Source organism: Theobroma umbraticum, unplaced genomic scaffold (genome assembly GCF_002168275.2).
Source record: "Theobroma umbraticum cultivar Fairchild unplaced genomic scaffold, ASM216827v3 scaffold_4.1, whole genome shotgun sequence".
Lineage (NCBI taxonomy): Eukaryota > Viridiplantae > Streptophyta > Magnoliopsida > Malvales > Malvaceae > Theobroma > Theobroma umbraticum.
In genome coordinates, this window is record NW_018397258.1 from 6,223,877 (window position 1) to 6,242,759 (window position 18,883).

Below are 18,883 nucleotides of genomic sequence, written 5' to 3' on the forward strand. Positions count from 1 at the left end.
GTTAGACATGAAAGATCAAAACCGATGGCCTACCTACCTTTACCATGTCAATTAAAGAGGGAAGAAAAGGAGATCAAGATCTTGTATTCACAACAAAATGAAATAATGTTTTCCTAGTTTGGTGGCTACGTAATTCCTCCTTTTCCCCTTTATGAAAATGGAATGCCGGCCCTATTGTTGATGTAAGTCATATGATCTTAATCTATATATGTACACCTATTTATATGGCAAAATGAGGGGGAAAAAAGGATTTTTTTTGTTGGATAATTCGTTTATTAATCAACATCAAGCAATTGAGCTGCCGTTTTAAGTTACTTGCTACTCTCATGCATGCAGCAACTTTCATGAATCAATGCCATGCATGGCTTTGAGTTTTGATGGTGTGTAATGTAGGATGATGCTAACATATTCTCCACAAAATCGACATTCAAGCTAATAATTGCACCAGTGATTGTTTGTTCTACCAATCATTGATTCCAAATTTACGATTTTGGGTTGTTGGCAACAATGGAAAATGATATGTCTGCATTAATTAATTGGGGTGAGCTAGGGTGGGATGAGGCAGAAATATGATCCAACCTAGGCAGCTATACTGAAAGGAATTTCAGAGGGAAAAGAGTCTGCATTTATCTCACCTTGTTTTCTTTGAATTATGATCCTAATTAAGACTCTTTGACGGCAGTTCTTCGATTGAGCAAAACCGGATTTAAGGCACTTTCAGGCCGGTGAATTTATGATTCATCTGTGTTAAATTTTCATTGGCAATTGCCATATCCTTCTTCAAGCTGCTAGTTCATCAGTATTTCGGGAGTTATAATTCATCAGAATAGTAAATGAGCCGGAGGAACTTGAAATTGTTAATTTTGTACTTCGACAAGAGAGAGCCGAAAGAAATTCAGCAACCATCTCAGACTAGAGAACTCTTTTAATGAACCTTTTTGTTTTCATCAGGAAAAAAAAACCATTTCACAGATTGTCTTTATTCAACACATTTTGCCATGCTTTACATCTATCTGCCATTGTCATATCAACTCTGATACAAACTTAATACAACAACATTCATTTTTGGTCAGGTAAGAGATGGTGCATTCGCCAAGTGAGGCGAATCAGAATAATTTCCTGTTAGTATTAGGTCTGCAACAAATCTATTCGCAGCTTCTGTATAATGAGTTCCATCCCAATTTATATACTCAGCAGTGTTGTTGCATGGATTTGCTGTCACTATGCTCCCATTCAGATCCTTTGTTAGACCACAAGCAATCCTAGAGTCAAAATTCAGCGGAGGCCCACCATAACCACAGCATGCTGCTATAGGTTGTTGGAATCCTGCACGCGAAATCCAGATCGAGTATCGGATGATATATAACATGAAAAAATAATGATAACATATTTGAAAGATGGATAAGTAATAACCTGCTTACCATATAGAGAATAATTTGAAATAAGGCTTAGCTTTATTGAGTAAATATCGACGTAAGTGCAATTAGCTTCAGGCAACTGTGCCAAGAAGTTTACACAAACATCATGGAGTTTCATGTTGAAAACATTAGCTGCTCGGTTGTGTGAATTTACGCAACCAAGCTCATCTAGGTTGTCATTTTTTCCCAATGTAGCAATAATTCTTGGCAAGCACCCAAGGGGACCTGTGTTATGAATCCAGAAATTCCTTGCTCCTGAATCATACAATATCTAAACAAAGAAAGAAAAAGGAATTAAGTATAGTAATATTTATTAAGGCTGTGTTAGAGCTAGCTAGTTTAATTTCTGGCTTGACAGAACCTTCATTCCATACTCGAGTCCTGACACAAGTTGTGGAATCAAAGCAAGTACTTTTTCCTCCGATTTCAATGAGTAGAATGCAGCGTCAAGATCATTTTGGCCTATGTCAATCATATAAAGGCCCTGCTTGAAATAACCTTCTGCAGGGAGGAATTTCTGAAGTTCCTTATCTGAAACAAAGACCAATTTTCTTAATGTCAGTGCGATTGCATAAAAACCTAAACCATTTTAACAAGCCATGATTGTGTAGTCAAAACTTAGAAGCTTGTCCAATGATGAATACCTTTCGAGAGTAATGCAAGAGCTCGTTCCTTGAATCTGAAGAATTGATATAGCTGAAGGTTAAAGGAAAAGGGGTTTATAGAAGCTGCATTGGCTGCAAGTATAGTAGACCCTCCGGTCGCAAAGTTGCACCCTGTCTCGAAACTGGGAGAGCCAACAGAATCCAAATATGGGTTCAGGTAAGGAAGCTCCATTGCTTCCACTGCAGAATTAAAGCAAAAAGTATATGTCAATATTCCAATATATATATTAGAATTAAATTCCATCTCCATGATCTCAACCATGTGCGTTGCAAATATCTATGTATGCAGGCAGTGAGTCCCTGTAAACAAACATGTTAAAATAATAAATAAATAAATAAAAGAGGATGATAACATTACTTAGAAAATCAATAATTAAGCGACCATCGCAGAATCTCCCAGAGGGTTTAAGAAAGTAGGTTTCTCCATTTGGTGGTATCAGTGGAAAAGCCTTTCCGGCAACTAATCCACCCGTGTCTGAATTTGAGTCTCCGAAGTTGAATACCGCAGGGTAATTCAAACTCAAGGGGCTAATAGTAGGCAAGAAGGAACAAATCAAAGCTAGTTTTAGAATAGAATGCATATTCAGAGCCATAAAGAATTGGAAGCTGAAGAAAACTGACCAAATCGTTGGCAAAACAAAACAATAGTTCGATTTCCTTGAAAGTGGCTGGACCGCGAAGATAAAGGTTGGTAGGAAGTTGATTCCTTGCAGTTGAATCAAAGGGTATTAAACAAAAAACCAAAACCAAAACCAAAACAAAGGGTCTGTTTTTTGTAGCCTCGAGTTTAAGCTCCCGCAAGGGGTTTAACCTGCACAAAAGCACACTCCATGACGAAAATGGATGGGTACAAAACAGGAGGGTCCAAGGCAAAAGGCCAAAAAGAATCGATTGAAAGGCACAGAGACTGGAAAAATTATTTCCAAGCCATCGATCGCTAGGGTGTCTTGTCTCCTAGAAGTTCATCCGTGACCTAAGGATGTGGACGTATATTCACCATCATTTTTTGCCGCTGAATTGATAATTCAACAAAAAAGTCAAAAGGACAACGAATCTAGTATTGTCTCTTCCCTCATTGTTTTCATTACTAGTCTTTTTTTACTTTTAAATAAAATATCATTGTTTTAATCAGACTTTTCATGCAACCAGTACTGTTTCAGCCTTTAAGTTGGCTAGCTCAGCTGGAAAGTAATCACTACAGAAGAAACACTCCCTTTGGCACAATAATGAAACACGACGAGGTTACCTCAATTTCTTATATCTCAAAAGAAAGAAACAACGGCTAAAATTGTAAGCTAAGTCTAGATTGTTACTTGTTTAAAACAGACTCGTTCACTTCTAAGGGACCATCAGCTCTAAACTCATTCAATCCCACACCCAAGACTAGCTCCCAAATAATTTCCTTTTTGTTAAAATCAAAGAAATTACAAAACTTTTATCTTAATTACAAAGAATTAAAAAACAATACATTTACTTCAAAATATAGTAAAGGAAGGGTACATTTTCTATTTCAAAATGTATTACTAGTATTTATGTAGTAATTTAAATTTAAAGATATTGATTTGAACTTTAAAAATAGAGTAAGAGGCAAGGTTTAAGAAATGACTGATTAGTAATGGGCCGGGTAACAACAAATGGATCTTTCTTTGTAGTGGGAGCATTGGGCTGGGCAGAAGCATCGTAGAGCCCAAATTAAATGGAACGGATACGATTACAACGGAAACAAACAGAAATCCGCTCTGGAGGAAAAGCCCTTTTTCTCTCTCCCTCTAAAACCCTCGACTCAGAAAAACGCTTGGAAGCTAAAACCCTCCCCAAAGCCAGCACTGAAATCCCATTACCGCCACTCTGTGTACATAAAACCCTTTGCTGTCTGCAACAGATCAAATCAGAGAAGAAAAACAGAATGGCTGCGGTCGTCCTCCGAAACCCTAATTCGAGGCGCCTTTTGTCATTCTCTTCCCGAATTTACTGGTCCTCTCGTGGCTCCATCTCTTCTTCCCATTTCTCAGTCTCCGATTTTCTCTCCGGAAATGAGGCGGCGATTTCTGCTAACGCTAACCCTTGGTGGAGATCCATGGCTACTTTCACTCGCACGTCAGTTTTCGCTTTCTTTCATTTTTTAAATGAATTAGAGCTTTTTCTCTTTGATGCTTTCAACTTTCAAGCCTTTTTTAATGTAGGGTTTGTTTTATATATTAATATTGGTTTTTGTTTATGATTTGAATTTGGTTTAGTTAGTAAAATTGTGAATTTAAGAATAGGACACGTCGTTCTTTTCCATTTTCGGAGTTTACCAGATTGAAAAAAGTGATGACAGTTTTTATGAGGTTTAATGGAGGTATCTATTTAAACATGAGAAATAATCAATGAAAGCAATGGGTTTTCATTTTTAACGATTGGAAATGCTTTCTTATTTGTATGATGGGTTTCCTTTCCAGAAAACCTCATGTGAATGTAGGAACAATTGGGCATGTTGATCATGGAAAGACCACACTGACTGCGGCAATCACAAAGGTTGTCTTGTTGATATACTTGATAGTTTCTCATCACAAACCATATCACTTTCAAATAGTTCTGAATTTGTTATTACAATGGTGATCTGCATTGTTATGATAAGTTTGGTTTATTGTGAATAGGTACTGGCAGAAGAAGGGAAAGCTAAGGCTGTTGCCTTTGATGAAATTGACAAGGCTCCTGAGGAGAAAAAGAGAGGAATTACAATCGCAACGGTTGGTAACTTTTTGTGTTCTCCATGTCATGCATACTTGCTTGTTATGGAATAGAGGGGTTTAATTCAGTTTCCCAGCAAAGCTATCACACTTGATTTGATTCTGCAGGCTCATGTGGAGTACGAGACAGTTAAACGTCACTATGCACATGTAGACTGCCCAGGACATGCTGATTATGTTAAAGTAAGCTGTTAGTTTAATATGGTAAATGAAATAATGGTATCTTTTGCTGAATAACCTTGCTCAAAATGTTACAAAGAGGGGATGAAGCTGGAAGCTCTACAAAGATTTATTATAAGATAGTGTACAGGAATGCTGAAGCTTTCATGGCAAGAAACATGCAATTTTTACTTTGCAAATGAAACTATAAATGCTTTTTTTATTTTTGGGGTTTTTTTCATCTATGTATGGGAAGGGATGGAGCTTACTGTTTTATTTGGAATTTACTTCTCTTGCTTGTCTTATCTGATTTGACAAACTTAGATTCATTTAAATGATATTAGCCATTTCGAATCATTGATTCATTTTTGTTTGTTAACATTCTGCATGAATCTACCAATCAAACAGCTTGTGAACAGTGGCCTAACTATAACATGTTTTGCAGAATATGATCACTGGTGCTGCCCAAATGGATGGTGGTATTCTGGTTGTATCAGCTCCTGATGGGCCCATGCCACAGACTAAGGAACATATTCTGCTTGCCCGCCAGGTGGATATTCTATAGCTGCTTGAAACTTATTTAGATGGAAGTATCATCTATGTGCTGTTAAAGTGTTTATTATTTACTTATAAAAAATACCTGTATGCAGGTTGGTGTGCCCTCGCTTGTGTGTTTCCTGAATAAAGTTGATGCTGTTGATGATCCAGAGCTGTTGGAGCTTGTGGAAATGGAGCTCCGTGGTAGGTGGCCTTTTTGTCAACATGTCATTTCTTGTTTGTTCATTTCCATGGCGTCTTTGAACTAATTCACATAGGTTTACATTTGTGACAGAACTACTTAGCTTCTACAAGTTTCCTGGCGATGAAATACCTATCATTCGGGGATCAGCATTGTCAGCTTTACAGGGTACAAATGAGGAAATAGGCAAAAATGCTATTTTGAAACTAATGGAGGCTGTAGATCAATACATTCCTGACCCCGTGCGCCAACTTGACAAGCCTTTCCTAATGCCAATTGAAGATGTTTTCTCGATTCAGGTAGAAAGCCATGGATGTGGCCTTTTTTACTTGTTTTTTTCTTCTTTAGACTTGCACACATTTGGCTTTGCTGCATAAGTTGCTTTAGCAGCTCCTTACTCATGGCTTTTGATTATCATCCGTCTTGGCAACATCGTATGAATGGTTTTTGCAAAAAAGTCAAGTAAGTAAGTTGTGGCTACAATTTTAGTCATTTACCTTTTTTGCTCTGTTTCATGTTAGTATGTGGAGAGGGGTTTAAAATGCTAGAAAACATGACCTTTTTCATTTAAGATGCAGTCATTTTACTTTGAGATAAATTTTCTTTTTCTGAAGTTGGGATTTTAGTAATTTTTTGGTCTGCTTCTGGTATTTTAGTAAAATTTCCATCCTGTTGCATTGGGGGTGGGGGGGTGCAAATTTTACATAGCCTGATGATGTTGGTTGATGTCTTGAAGGGACGTGGAACCGTTGCAACTGGTCGTGTTGAACAAGGGACCATTAAAGTTGGTGAAGAAGTTGAAATTTTGGGTTTAACGCAGGTATATTTGTAAATTGAATTTTCTAGTCATTTTCTGTGAAGTTCATATGCATTTTCTTGTGATAAATTTGTTGGGTTGATGAGGTCCTGGAATTTTATATTCTGAACAAGTCAGCCTGGTTAGGGTTGTTAAATGAAGGGTACAGTTGATATATTTTGATAAAATATCATTATTTGTTGTTTGATCTAAAATTTAGCTTTCTTCTGCAGGGTGTACCTTCAAAAACTACAGTCACTGGGGTTGAGATGTTTAAGAAAATTTTGGATCAAGGACAGGTAAGTGACTATTATAGAGACTTTGCCCTGCTAAGGTTTTTGCACATTTGGTAATGAACTATATTTATGTGTCTGGATACTCGACTAGGCTGGTGACAATGTGGGACTTCTTCTGCGTGGCCTAAAGAGAGAGGATGTACAGCGTGGAATGGTAAATGGCACCAACCAAGCTTCTTTACATCCGCTTAGTTCTCTAGAAATAAATTGAACTTTTTATAGTAACTCTAATCTATTTATGATTTATCTAAATTTTGGACTCACATTTGCCGTTATTACCTAAAACTTTGTGATTCTTTCATGCTTTGAGAATGTATTCAAACCTGCTAGCGTATGAAAAATTAATTTAATGGTAAATGAGTTTTCTTGGGCATGATGTGCAAAAATGAAAAAAGGATGTAGTAAAATATCTGAAATCTTCCAACTGCTTAGGTAATTGCCAAACCTGGAAGTTTGAAGACATACAGGAGGTTTGAGGCAGAGATATATGTCCTCACAAAAGATGAAGGTGGACGTCATACAGCCTTTGAATCAAATTACAGGCCCCAGTTTTATATGAGGACTGCAGATGTAACTGGAAAAGTGGAATTACCCGAAAACGTTAAGATGGTTATGCCAGGGGACAATGTCACTGCAACTTTTGAGCTGATCTCACCTGTGCCTCTTGAAGCAGGTATGCTGCCATATTCCCTATTTTTTCCCCTAAAAAAAAATCTGAGAAATATTGGAAGTTACTATTGTATCACTTTATCTGTGTCAAGAAGAGTTTTTTCCCTCCCTAGTTAATTAAAGCTCCGAAGGATAGAAAATAGGACAGTCTTAATGTGTTGCTTGCCATCAATGTAACAGGACAAAGATTTGCCTTGAGGGAAGGAGGTAGAACGGTTGGTGCTGGTGTAGTATCAAAAGTATTGAGCTAAGAAGTTGCTGTTCCTTAACATTTACGGTTTCTCCATCATGTTGGCTTGCTGAATGAAGAAATAGATGGATCAATCAGTCATTAACATCTTACAAGTCTGCATTTGGTACTGTATTCTGGGAATTATTAAAGAGATAATTAGGTGATAAGAATTTGGGGATGTTAATGGAAAATTATTTTCATTCAGTTTTCAGCAGTGAACCAGTAGTCAGCATGTTATTTTTTTTTTCCTTTTTTTCCCCAAAAATCATATTTGAACAGCTTTTTTTAGGTTATTTGAAAATAATAGCCATGTTGAACAGTGCTGATTTGATATGTAAGCTTGGTTTCTGCACGCCATGACCAATCATTTTTCTTGGACTACTTTTTGTAGGTATTAATTGTTTATTCCCTCATCTTTAGTTTTTTTCGAATGAAAAGTGTGTGTGTGTGTGTGTGTGTATATATTTTACTTTAGCTGTAAAAAGGGAATCTTTTTGAGGGAAACAGTTCTCAAAACCCTACTCAGCAATGAGCTTGGCCTAGGTGGTATTATTTTCAGGCAAAGTTGAATAAATAGCAGCTAAATTGCCATTGCCAGTCCAGTTGCCAATGGTACAGCTGGCTTCATTTGTTTCCCTCGTTAAACAGGTCAAACTCTCAAAAGGGTTTTTATGGTTGTGTATTTGTGTTACCACTGTTATTGAGGAATAATCTCCTACGCCAGTCCTTATAAGCTATTTTCTATTGCATTGAGCGCTAGCAAATCTGTGTAGAATATCTCCGAGCAACTGAATACTTAGTTAGCTCTTTCATTCATTCAGTAGATCATGCATTCAAAGAAAAACAATAAAAACGAAGTAAATTTTCCCAATTCGATATGGCATACATAAACTTGGCCCATTATAATCATCATTTCTGATTTTTTCACTGCAGTCTTGCGTACAGTGTTTGGATTGACAAATCAAATGCCATTATAGTACTTAAGAATAGCTTCCGATACAATGACAAAATTGTATTTTTTATACATATTTAAGATATTGTTTTCTTTACCAGTGAGGCCGTGACAACCTTCCTCTCCATTAACAACTTAATGATTATTTTACATACAGGAGCTGACAGAGGATGAGGTCCTGCTCATATGTGCTCCAGGCCATCGCAAGACCATGTGGATAGCATAGGATTCAAAGTTCTATTCTTGAAATATCATGCTTCAATCCCCCTCTCTATCCAGATATCCATGGCCAAGATCAATACACTTCAGTCTAACAGCTAACTACCACATTTTTGTGATTAGAACACCCGGCCAGTCAAGATGTTAGCCAAAAGACTAACGCTCTGATAAACATGAGTTTTCTTCAGAATTCATGCAAACCTTAGCACTACTACAGCCATCACCGTTGCAGCTCTGAAGTAGATCTCATTGACGCTTTTCTCCACTCTCTTAATCATCTCCTCATCCTTCAGACCCGACTTGCTAGCACTCTTGCTGATTTGCACAACCGTGTTCCTCAGTCTGTTAACAGCCCAAGAAAGCCAAACTAGACCAAAACCAATGCCAGTGCTAAAGAATTTAGCTGAACAGAATGGAACTCTCCCACAAGCTACCTTACAAATAACAGAGAAAAGAACAGCAAGACCAGTCCCAGCAATGCCAGCAGAGAATTGGGTCAATAGCTCAGGAAGTTCAGGGCCAGATTTCTTCAGGGAAAGAATTGCTGTTCTACCAAGCCGTCTCTTATCAACCATCAAGGAAAGAAGGCTCTCACATGCATGGAAATAATTCTTTTTGTACAGATCTCTCTCCCTGGCTAACTTCCTGGAGGTCTTCTTCTTTGGCAATGGCTTGAGCTTGATTTTCTCATGACTGTTACAAATGAGTTGCATAAAAATAGGAGAAATACAAACCCATTTGAACAAAAAAAACTTCAAAAGAAAGCACCAAGAACTATTGTTTTCTCAGAAGTTCACATTCTTAACCATGTATATGTAAGAACAAACCATCTTTTAGGTCCGCTAGCCAGTGGACAATAGCCAAGTGGGCATGTAAAACATGATACCAAATTAAACATGCAGGTCAGGCCTGCCATTTTTAGCATATTTGCTACATCATTTCAGTTTCTTTGATCTTATTGCTGTTTCTTACTCTATTATAATTTCTCCATTGTTGTGGTCTTTAAATGCAATTGAAATAAATTCGGAGTCACAACTCACAATCAAAAGTCATTATCCCTAGGTTGTAGAAATTTTAGGCATAAATTTCAAGATCTCAAAACAAGATAAATTCCAAGAATCTCAAGCTGACACTTTATAGAAGAATTATGGCAAGGGTAACAGGATTGATAAATGAGGACACAATGAAACATTCTTTAAACAGATGCCCAGTTACATACCTCTTTGCAGGTGCAATGCTTGCAACTTCAAACTGTGGAGAAGACAAGTTAGTACTAGCATGTGCTTCACTGCTCTGAGTCCTGTTTAATCACACTTCAGGGTCAGATGCCTTTCAAACAACATTGAAATCAACTTAGTGTTTTACATTCTCATAAGATTAAACCTGAGCAGCAAATTTAGCTTCATCACAAACCAGAAGCACAAGTCAAATGAACTTAACCAATTAAGATAATCAGGTAATTAAACTATAAATACAATTGGTGACAGTAGAAAATTTTCATTCTAAATTTACTCTTCAATAATAATCAAAATACCAGAATATAGTGCAGTCATAACAACACTTGTTTGTTTGTACTCGTAGTTTTCATTTAACTTACCTGTTGAAGTTTGGAACCAGTGCCAACTGCTTTCTCCACTTAGTTGAGTTGCCAGATAAGTAAAATTCAGCAACAATTGAAAGGATATCTGTCATCTCAGTCCCACTTCCTGTAAGTACAACTCTACCATCTGGACTAACTGTAATTTTCGAATCACGCACCATCTCTCCTACAAAGTCAGGGAGAGGGTTCTGGGCATCGGTTTTGCTACTTGGATAAATTAGAAAAGAAGCATAAGGTTGCTGATGCACACCAAACATCAATGGTTGAAGACCCATCAAATCAGATAGCATAGATAAATCAAGTTCCCCTTTCTCCACTTCATTCGATCCGGACATCAGAAACTTCAAGATTTTTTCATGCCTCATGCACTTTTCAGCTATCCCAAAGCTAAAGAGTGCTGTCTCTCGATAACCATCTGTGATCAAAGCAGGGTGACTATAAGCATTCTGTAACTGCTATGAGAGACAGTTGGGTGGAATAAATAAATAAATAAAAGGAATTGACATCGCAAATGAATCTATAAGAGTCTGATCTACAGTCACCAAAAAAAATTTCTGCTTTCTCATAGGCCACTAAATTCTTGCAGCATTGTATTGATTGGATTCCCTAATCTAGCTCCTAAAATTTTTTCTGCCTTCAAGAATCACTTTTCATAATTATGCTAGAGCTTATTCCGCCTTTTCTCATTACTCTTTCCACTCATGTTTGGGGTTGGAGTGAGGGAGGGAGGGCAGAAAAGCATGATGCAAAGACTTGAATTTAAATCTTAATTCAAATTTTCAAATACACAAACTCTCAAACTATAGAATAGTTTTATCAAGACTCTAAGAACAAGAATTGTTTCATTTAATGTATTTTCAAATGCCTCTTTCCCTTGAATACATAGCAAAAAGAAGTTACTAGACCATCCAATAAACTAGCCAACAAGTTGCAGACCTGGTTTATCAATGACCATAGGCCTTTGTGCAGCTCGATCAACATTAACAATCAGTTTAGGCTCACATAGTGCATTAACTGGTTTACATGGCTTCTCAAATCGTTTGCAGTTCAGATCATAGGGAACTGCTTGTTCTATCTCTTGTTTTACCACCTGACTTGACATGTAGGATGGGCACTCCTGCTTTGATCAAAATAATAATAATTCATTAGCAAATAACTAATACCACAACTTTTACTAAAACATTTAGTGCAAAGAGAGAGAGAGAGTTGTTAAGCACAAATAAACAATACTATAAGTAACAAAATAAGAAGAAGAGAAAATAGTTGCAAAGTACTGATGAAGCAAATCTCAATATCATCTAACTCATATCAGATATTACACACTGCGGGCACAGATTTCAATTAATCTCGATTTGACATCAACAAGACACAAAGAAAACATATAATAACTCGAAAATATTCATGTTGAAATTATTGAGAATGACCTGAATAACTAAACAAAGTAGAATTATCAATCATACATGGCGAACAGCAGCTCATAATTAAAATATTAACCAAAAAAAAATAGAAGCACCGAATTCAGATAACAATTTATCAAAACCCAAATCATAAAAACCATAGAAAAGAACTCCAATAAAAATATTACCTTGATCATCCTGCCAACGCCTTGCTCTTGCTGAAAAACAAGCCCCGGGCCCGGAGGGTACCCATGAGAAGACATCAAGCAAAGCTTCATCATATTTTACGGAGAGAAACCCAGTCCTCAAATTCCAAAAATTCTCTCCTTTAGCTTTTTGTGACCCTTTTGTCACAACACCATACACTTATCCATCTCTAGACCTCAAAATCTGGACATTAAGGCTTTTATTTAGTAGTAACAAAAAGAAAGAAAAGTTTAGGATGGGAAATGTAGATTTCTCTGGGTTTGGTATCTGTGGCAGGCGTCGCCTTGAAAATCCAGATTTGGGGACCCTGAAACAGACCAAAAAATGCCCCTGTTTTTATCTTGGATTCTTCCCAAAAGTCGAATTCGTTTCGTTCAGTAGTTAACTTCACGACAGAATTAGTTCTTAGCCCTCTGATTGAAATGTACGGGCTTGAAGGGATGTGCTCCAGTTCTGATTTTTTTGATTTGGAAAGCGTCGAGGGTGTGATGGAATACACTGGAACCTAACCGTGATAAAAGTCTCGGTGGCACCAGATTGTCCGCAAGTCAGGGTTGACTAACTTGAAGTCATTTGAATCAGCGGTTAAGATTATATCTCATCAACCGTGAATTTCTGACCTGTGTTTTTTTTTTGTTTCCTCTAAATTCGGCGGGACTCTATTAATTGCTGTATTTAATTACTTTAATTCTGCAATTAGCGCCTGGGTGACGTTGTCAGCTTCGGTCATCTTTATTTAATATCAAACAAATGGTAACTTGTTTTAATTGATAATATTAAAAAGTGTATCTATAATGTAAAAATAGCTTACAGTCAAGTAGGTTTTACGTGATCTTGATATCAAACGAATCATAATTATAAAATTTCATCTGAAATCAAATTTATTCAAAATTTTATATTTATTTGATTAAAATATTTAAAATAATATTTATTTATTTATTTATTATGAGTTGGGATTTATTAAAAAAAATCATGGTTCAATAATACTTTTAATTAATCAAATTAATCTCAAATTACAATGATTTTTTTGGTCGATTATCAAATTAATCAAAATTCCATAGCCTTATGGACATTAATGCACTCAAGTCTAATGTTTTTAGTTTCTTTTTTTATGCATTAAATAAAAAGTATGAAATAAATAAAATTAAATTATACAATCCCAACACCATGAGCTTAGAAACATTAAAATGTTTCAACAATTATAACCAAAATTACATTAAAATGCTCCAACAAATTACTTGTGTGTATATATTGGGCGTGGTAGGCCTTATAAATTTTTTATTAATTTAGTTAATTCAGTTAAAATAATTTTTAACTTTATAATAGAAATTAGTAGTTTAACTTGAATTTGTTAGTATATTTTAAGAATAAAAAGTTACGTTTCTTCATATGAAAAATTATAATTTTTCATAATTAAAAAATTATGTCAATATGACTATGTATTGTAGGTGATTTTTTATGTTAAAAGTTATATCTCTTAGTAAAGTGATATTTGAAAAAATATCTTTAAATCTAAAAATTATGAGATAATTGAAAAACATCATTATTCAAATGTTTGGATATAAAAAATTATTTTTTCTTATTATAACTTAAAGATTGTGTTTTAAGGTATGAATGGTTATTTTTTCGTAAGATATTCAAAGATTGCACTTTATAATATACAAATGTATGTTTAAAACGTAAAGATATTAAAAGTTGTGTCTTTAAAAGAAAAAACACTTATAAATCTATATAAAATATCTAACAACCATTTTGACACACTAAACAAACAAGATAATAGTAAAAAATCAAAAATAAAAAAATGTTATGTTTTGAAAAAAATTCAAAAAAAAATATAAACACTTTGAATTGTCATCATCTACCAAACGTGTATGAATTCTTTATAATATACTCATTGCAAAAAATAAGCTTTAAAATTAAATAATTTTGCGATCCTCGAATATGTCTCTCGATATTCTCGTATAAGTACATGACGAAATTAGACATTGGTTTCATCACATAATTCTCTTTTTACATAATAAGCGGTGAGATGAAATAAATTTTAAAAATAACGTTTATTAAAAGCACAAATTGAAATCAATTTTGTCGATAATTCTAACAAAACTTCGTTTGCTGAGAACACTTGCAAAGTTAATTGAATAATCAAATAAATCAAATTGTTTTAATAAATTTTTTGATTAATTCAATTAACTTCAGTTTTAACTAAGTATTACTCACCTTTGATAATAATAAGTGTATGAATCTTCCTATTCAAATAATTAAATTTGAATCTCTATTCTCTCAAATAATAATAATAATAATAACAATAAAAAATAATGTAAATATTTGACTTATAACACATAAGATTTAGTCATTGGTAAAGGAGTTATAATTTATAAACAAAAATATTAATTAAATTAATGGATTTTAACAATATTAATGAAAAAATAAAAGGTAAAATACCTTCATCTTCTAAGTTTTGATCAAAATTATACAAAGATCTATTAGTTTTCAAAATAAACACTCTGTCCCTAAAAATATTTTTCATTAGACACATAAGTCCAGTCAAAATTAACCGTTAGTGTTTCTGTCAATTTAATGACGTGATAAGAGTAAAAAAATAATTTTACTCTTGATTAATTTTTAAAATTACTATTACATAATTTTAATAATTTTTTTATTAATTAAAAAAAACTCACATTTGGAGAGCACCGAAGCTTTCCCTCTTGGGGAGCTATGCTAATTATTTTTTTATGTTTTTAATATAATAATAATTTTGAAAATGATTTAAATATTTTAATCATTTCATAATATTTGTTAACAATATTTATACTCTTGGGAGAAGTACTATTTTGAAAATTAATGAACCCATTTAAAATTTTAATTAAAACTTAAGTAGGTGGAGATCTTTTATCCAGAGATGAACATAAAACATGTCAATATGAAGTTTATTTTTTCATTATCTATTGTTAATTTATTATTTTCAGAGTTGTATGAAGAAGCACCAATCTTTTTTATTTCCTCTTTCATTCTTCCATCCAGCATTTAAATTGTGGAAAGCTGAGAAACAAAATAAAATACTAGTTGTAAATATTTTAAATATCATCTATAATATTTACTACTCATAAATATACAAGTTACGAGATTATCAAATAATTTATCATTTTCAACATGAAGAATTATAACTAATAATAAGAAAAATCCATATAGTACAATTAATGAGTAAATAAATAAATAAGATTAGATCCTTCTTCTCCTAACTGTATATTTGACTTTGGGGCCATGAAGTGAACGTGAGTTAGTTCAATTCAAACGCAATGGCCAATAGGTCATTATTAGCGATGACTTATGGATTTTTTTTTTTTTGGAGAAATGTTATTCCGTGCCTACTAACACTAATTAAGGTGATATATGTAAAAATAAAATTATAATTAATGTATTGTATAATTGTTGAAGTTAGGAGAGTAATGCATTAAATTTAAAGAACAAATAATGCAAATATAAAATATTTTTTAAACTTTATTTTTTTCACAAAATTGATTAACTGAGTCCAGTGAATAAAGTTGTAAAAAACCGACCCATTGCTTTAACATATTTAGTTAGTTCCTTAGGTTTTAAATTTAAAAAGATTAAAATATTATATAAGTTGGTGAACATTTTACTTTTTTAAAATAAATTTTTATGATTTTATTATATCCAAATAAACTCATATCTATGATTTGTAGTTGACTAATTTTTGTGTCGACGAAATTTTGTTATGATATCATGTGCCTTAATGTTATTAGGTTCTTAATCAATTAATATCTTTTACACATTTGAATATTAATATATTCTTTCAATGTGATGAAATTAGTTGAATGAAAAACCCCAAACCAAGCAAAACTCAAAAAGAAAAACAATGAAAGCAATAAAGGAAATCAAACATAGGCATGTTTAGCTTGGCTTTTTTTAGCTTGGCTTTTTTTAACTTAAATACTATTATGAAACCTTTACGAAAGAATAATAGTTTTTAAAATTAAATTAAAACTGTTTGATAAAATTATTTTTATAAGTTTTTTGTCAAATAATTTACATAAATTTTAATTTTGATTAAAATTATTATAAAAGATTTTGTTGATATTACATTTAATACACGAGAACATTTTTTGAACAAAAATAAAAAAATTTTCAAAAAACTTACGTGTTTTTAAAAGAAGATAAGAGAAAACTTCTCTCTTGAATTTTTCTTAAAGTTTTTTTTTTAGATTTTGTTAAAAAAAACTATTTTTTTTCTTTTAGAACTTTTCAAAATCTTGTTTGATCCAATTTCTGTTTTTAAAAGGTAAATAAAAGTGAGCAAAATTTGGTCAAAATCAAATTAATCAACAAATTCAATTAATTCGATTTTGGTTAAATCAATTTTATAGGTTTGGGTCGGTTAAAAAAATTTGAAGTTGGGTTAACCGAATTAATCAACTTTGAAATAAGTATATTTAAAGGTTTTTATTACATATATGCACTCACAATTATTTTCTATATATATACATATATATATATATATGAAGGATTAGATTTAATCATCAAGAGGGATTTTCTTAAATGTATTAACTCATATATTTTTTCTATACTTGTATATAAATAAATGACTTAGATTTAATCGTAAAAAAAATAAAATGCACTTTATTTAGACATTAATATTATTAAATATTTATCTAAATATAGCCATACAAAAACTAATGCAAAATATAATGAAAATTATACCCTAAGCTTAGGTTATTAATATAACTTATTATATTAACTTATTTTTATCTGAAGTTATCAATATATTATACTATATATATAGTATATTTATTAATAAACAATATGTAGTCTATACCATATAGAGTACAGTTGTAACTTATAGGATACTAAAGTAACTTATATTAATAATTAACTATATTATAATATATAACAATATATTATATAGTATACTTATTAATATATTAATTAGTCAATAACAATTTATTATTATATATAACATTATACTATTACATAATATATATGTTATATGACTTCTTAGTATACTTATATACTATATAAGTAAATATTAAATATATATAGTAAATATTAATACAATTTATATTGTATATAGTTATACGTTATATAATATATATCTTAATACACTATGTATACTATACAACAAGTGCAATTAGTCAAAAATTACATATTAATAATATACTATATTAATATATTAGTAAAATTATAAGTAATAATGTAATATACGGTAACATAAAGTACATTATCAATATATTATTAAATAAAGTAAAAAATAAAAAAAGTTAAAATATTTGATTAAAACCTATTTAACATACTAAAGTCGGTTAATCTAAAGTTGGTTAAAGTTGTTAAATTAGTCTGATTAGGTTAATATTTTTTAAAAAATCAATTAAGTTGGTTAATGGTATTCTTTAATTGAACTAACCAAATACTTATTCCTAAAGATAGATAAGTTGAAAAAAATCAAACCAAATAAGCAGAAAATATAATAAACCAAATCAAATGCAAAATTCAAGAATAGCCCCAACTCACAAAAGAAATTACAAATCAAAATACCAAAAAGTAAAGAAATCAATAAGAACAGCACCTCAATGAATCAAATAGCAAAGAAAATAAGCACCAAAAAAAAAGAAAGAAAATAAGACAAAATCAGAAAAACAAAAAAACAATGGAAAAAGAGAAGAAAATGAAAATAATAGAAAAAATAAGAAATGAGAGCGGGCGGAGAAATCTAGAGAAGAAAGGAAGTAATTTATAAATGTAACAAAAAAATATTAAAATAATATGTAAACATATTAAAATCTTCAAACCGTATTCAAGAAAAAAGAAAGATTGATGATGAAAAAATAAAAAGAAGACTAAAAAATCCCATAGTTATAAAAAAAGTCTCCCCTTAAAAACTTCATTCAATTAAATGACACTTGTCATTCAATTGCGGATCAATTGAAATTTCAATTTGAACTCGTTAAATTTTTATATACGATAAAAATTTCAATTGAAATTTCAATTGGCTTGTCATCAGAGCGGCGGACGCAGTCTGTATCCTATAAGAACAGCTAAGAACCTATGGAATAAGCTAATTAAAAATCATTAAGATGTGTGGTACTTGTAAGTCCTAATCAGCCATCTGACTCCAACTTTCTGCAAATTCTACTATTAATGGTGCACTAACACCTCCCTCTGTTTTTAGCCTTGCATCGCATGCCACTTTCTTTTAATAAAGTAGCCCGAACAGGGTTTCTACTTTTAGAAGGGAAATGTGGCAGCAGCCTGCAACTTTTGACAGTTGAGATGAAAAACAGGGTAGCTGATACTGGCAATAAAATTCTAAAAACAGATATACTGATATGTAATAATTTGCAGGGAAAGATAAATCCTACATTCAGATATTAAAACCCATTTATTCAAATTATAATCATGAAGATTTTCAGGTAGTGTTTTCCTTTTTTTTTAATTGGGCAAAAAGGAAAGCATTAGATGAACGATGAGTTGATTTAATTGCCTAATTCATTTACTTGGATAGTAAAAGATTTTGGATTTGAATATGGGTAATTTTTAAATATTATTCAAAATATGTCTCAAATAAAATGAGTAAAAAAATAATACATTTTTTATTTAGTTTAAGAGTAGGAAGAGTTTTGACATAATATTTAAATAAATCTTGAAACTATTAAAAAAATTTAAATAAATTTTTATTTTTTATTACGTTTAATCAAATTTTTATATTTTTATTTTAAGTCCAATAAGTCTTTATGAATAATAATTGACTAATTGTCATTAATCAAAATGTCATTTATTGTTTTATATT

The 18,883-nt window shown here is 32.2% G+C and overlaps 3 protein-coding genes across 3 annotated transcripts; 1 reads left to right on the plus strand and 2 right to left on the minus strand.

Moving 5' to 3' along the window:
* Positions 1–929: 929 nt before the first annotated feature.
* On the minus strand, positions 930–2,811 carry LOC110414015 (GDSL esterase/lipase At1g54790-like; the record flags this gene model as incomplete). The annotated part of the gene is made up of 6 exons (XM_089783051.1): positions 930–1,326; positions 1,422–1,689; positions 1,780–1,949; positions 2,063–2,263; positions 2,442–2,611; positions 2,705–2,811. Coding segments are annotated over 6 exons (1,173 nt in total), but the record flags the coding sequence as incomplete, so codon positions are not given.
* A 1,028-nt stretch (positions 2,812–3,839) lies between these two features.
* Positions 3,840–8,044, plus strand: LOC110413544 (GTP binding Elongation factor Tu family protein). The gene is made up of 12 exons (XM_021424400.1): positions 3,840–4,180; positions 4,525–4,600; positions 4,723–4,815; positions 4,924–4,998; positions 5,420–5,524; positions 5,625–5,715; positions 5,807–6,012; positions 6,450–6,533; positions 6,743–6,808; positions 6,897–6,959; positions 7,238–7,478; positions 7,655–8,044. The coding sequence occupies exons 1-12, from the start codon at positions 3,990–3,992 to the stop codon at positions 7,723–7,725; spliced, it is 1,362 nt and encodes a 453-aa protein (XP_021280075.1). The 5' UTR covers positions 3,840–3,989; the 3' UTR covers positions 7,726–8,044.
* A 545-nt stretch (positions 8,045–8,589) lies between these two features.
* LOC110413545 (uncharacterized) lies at positions 8,590–12,563 on the minus strand. The gene is made up of 5 exons (XM_021424401.2): positions 12,063–12,563; positions 11,414–11,594; positions 10,475–10,892; positions 10,097–10,177; positions 8,590–9,570 (listed from the first exon to the last, which is right to left on the minus strand). The coding sequence occupies exons 1-5, from the start codon at positions 12,153–12,155 to the stop codon at positions 9,069–9,071; spliced, it is 1,275 nt and encodes a 424-aa protein (XP_021280076.1). The 5' UTR covers positions 12,156–12,563; the 3' UTR covers positions 8,590–9,068.
* Between the last annotated feature and the right edge of the window lie 6,320 nt (positions 12,564–18,883).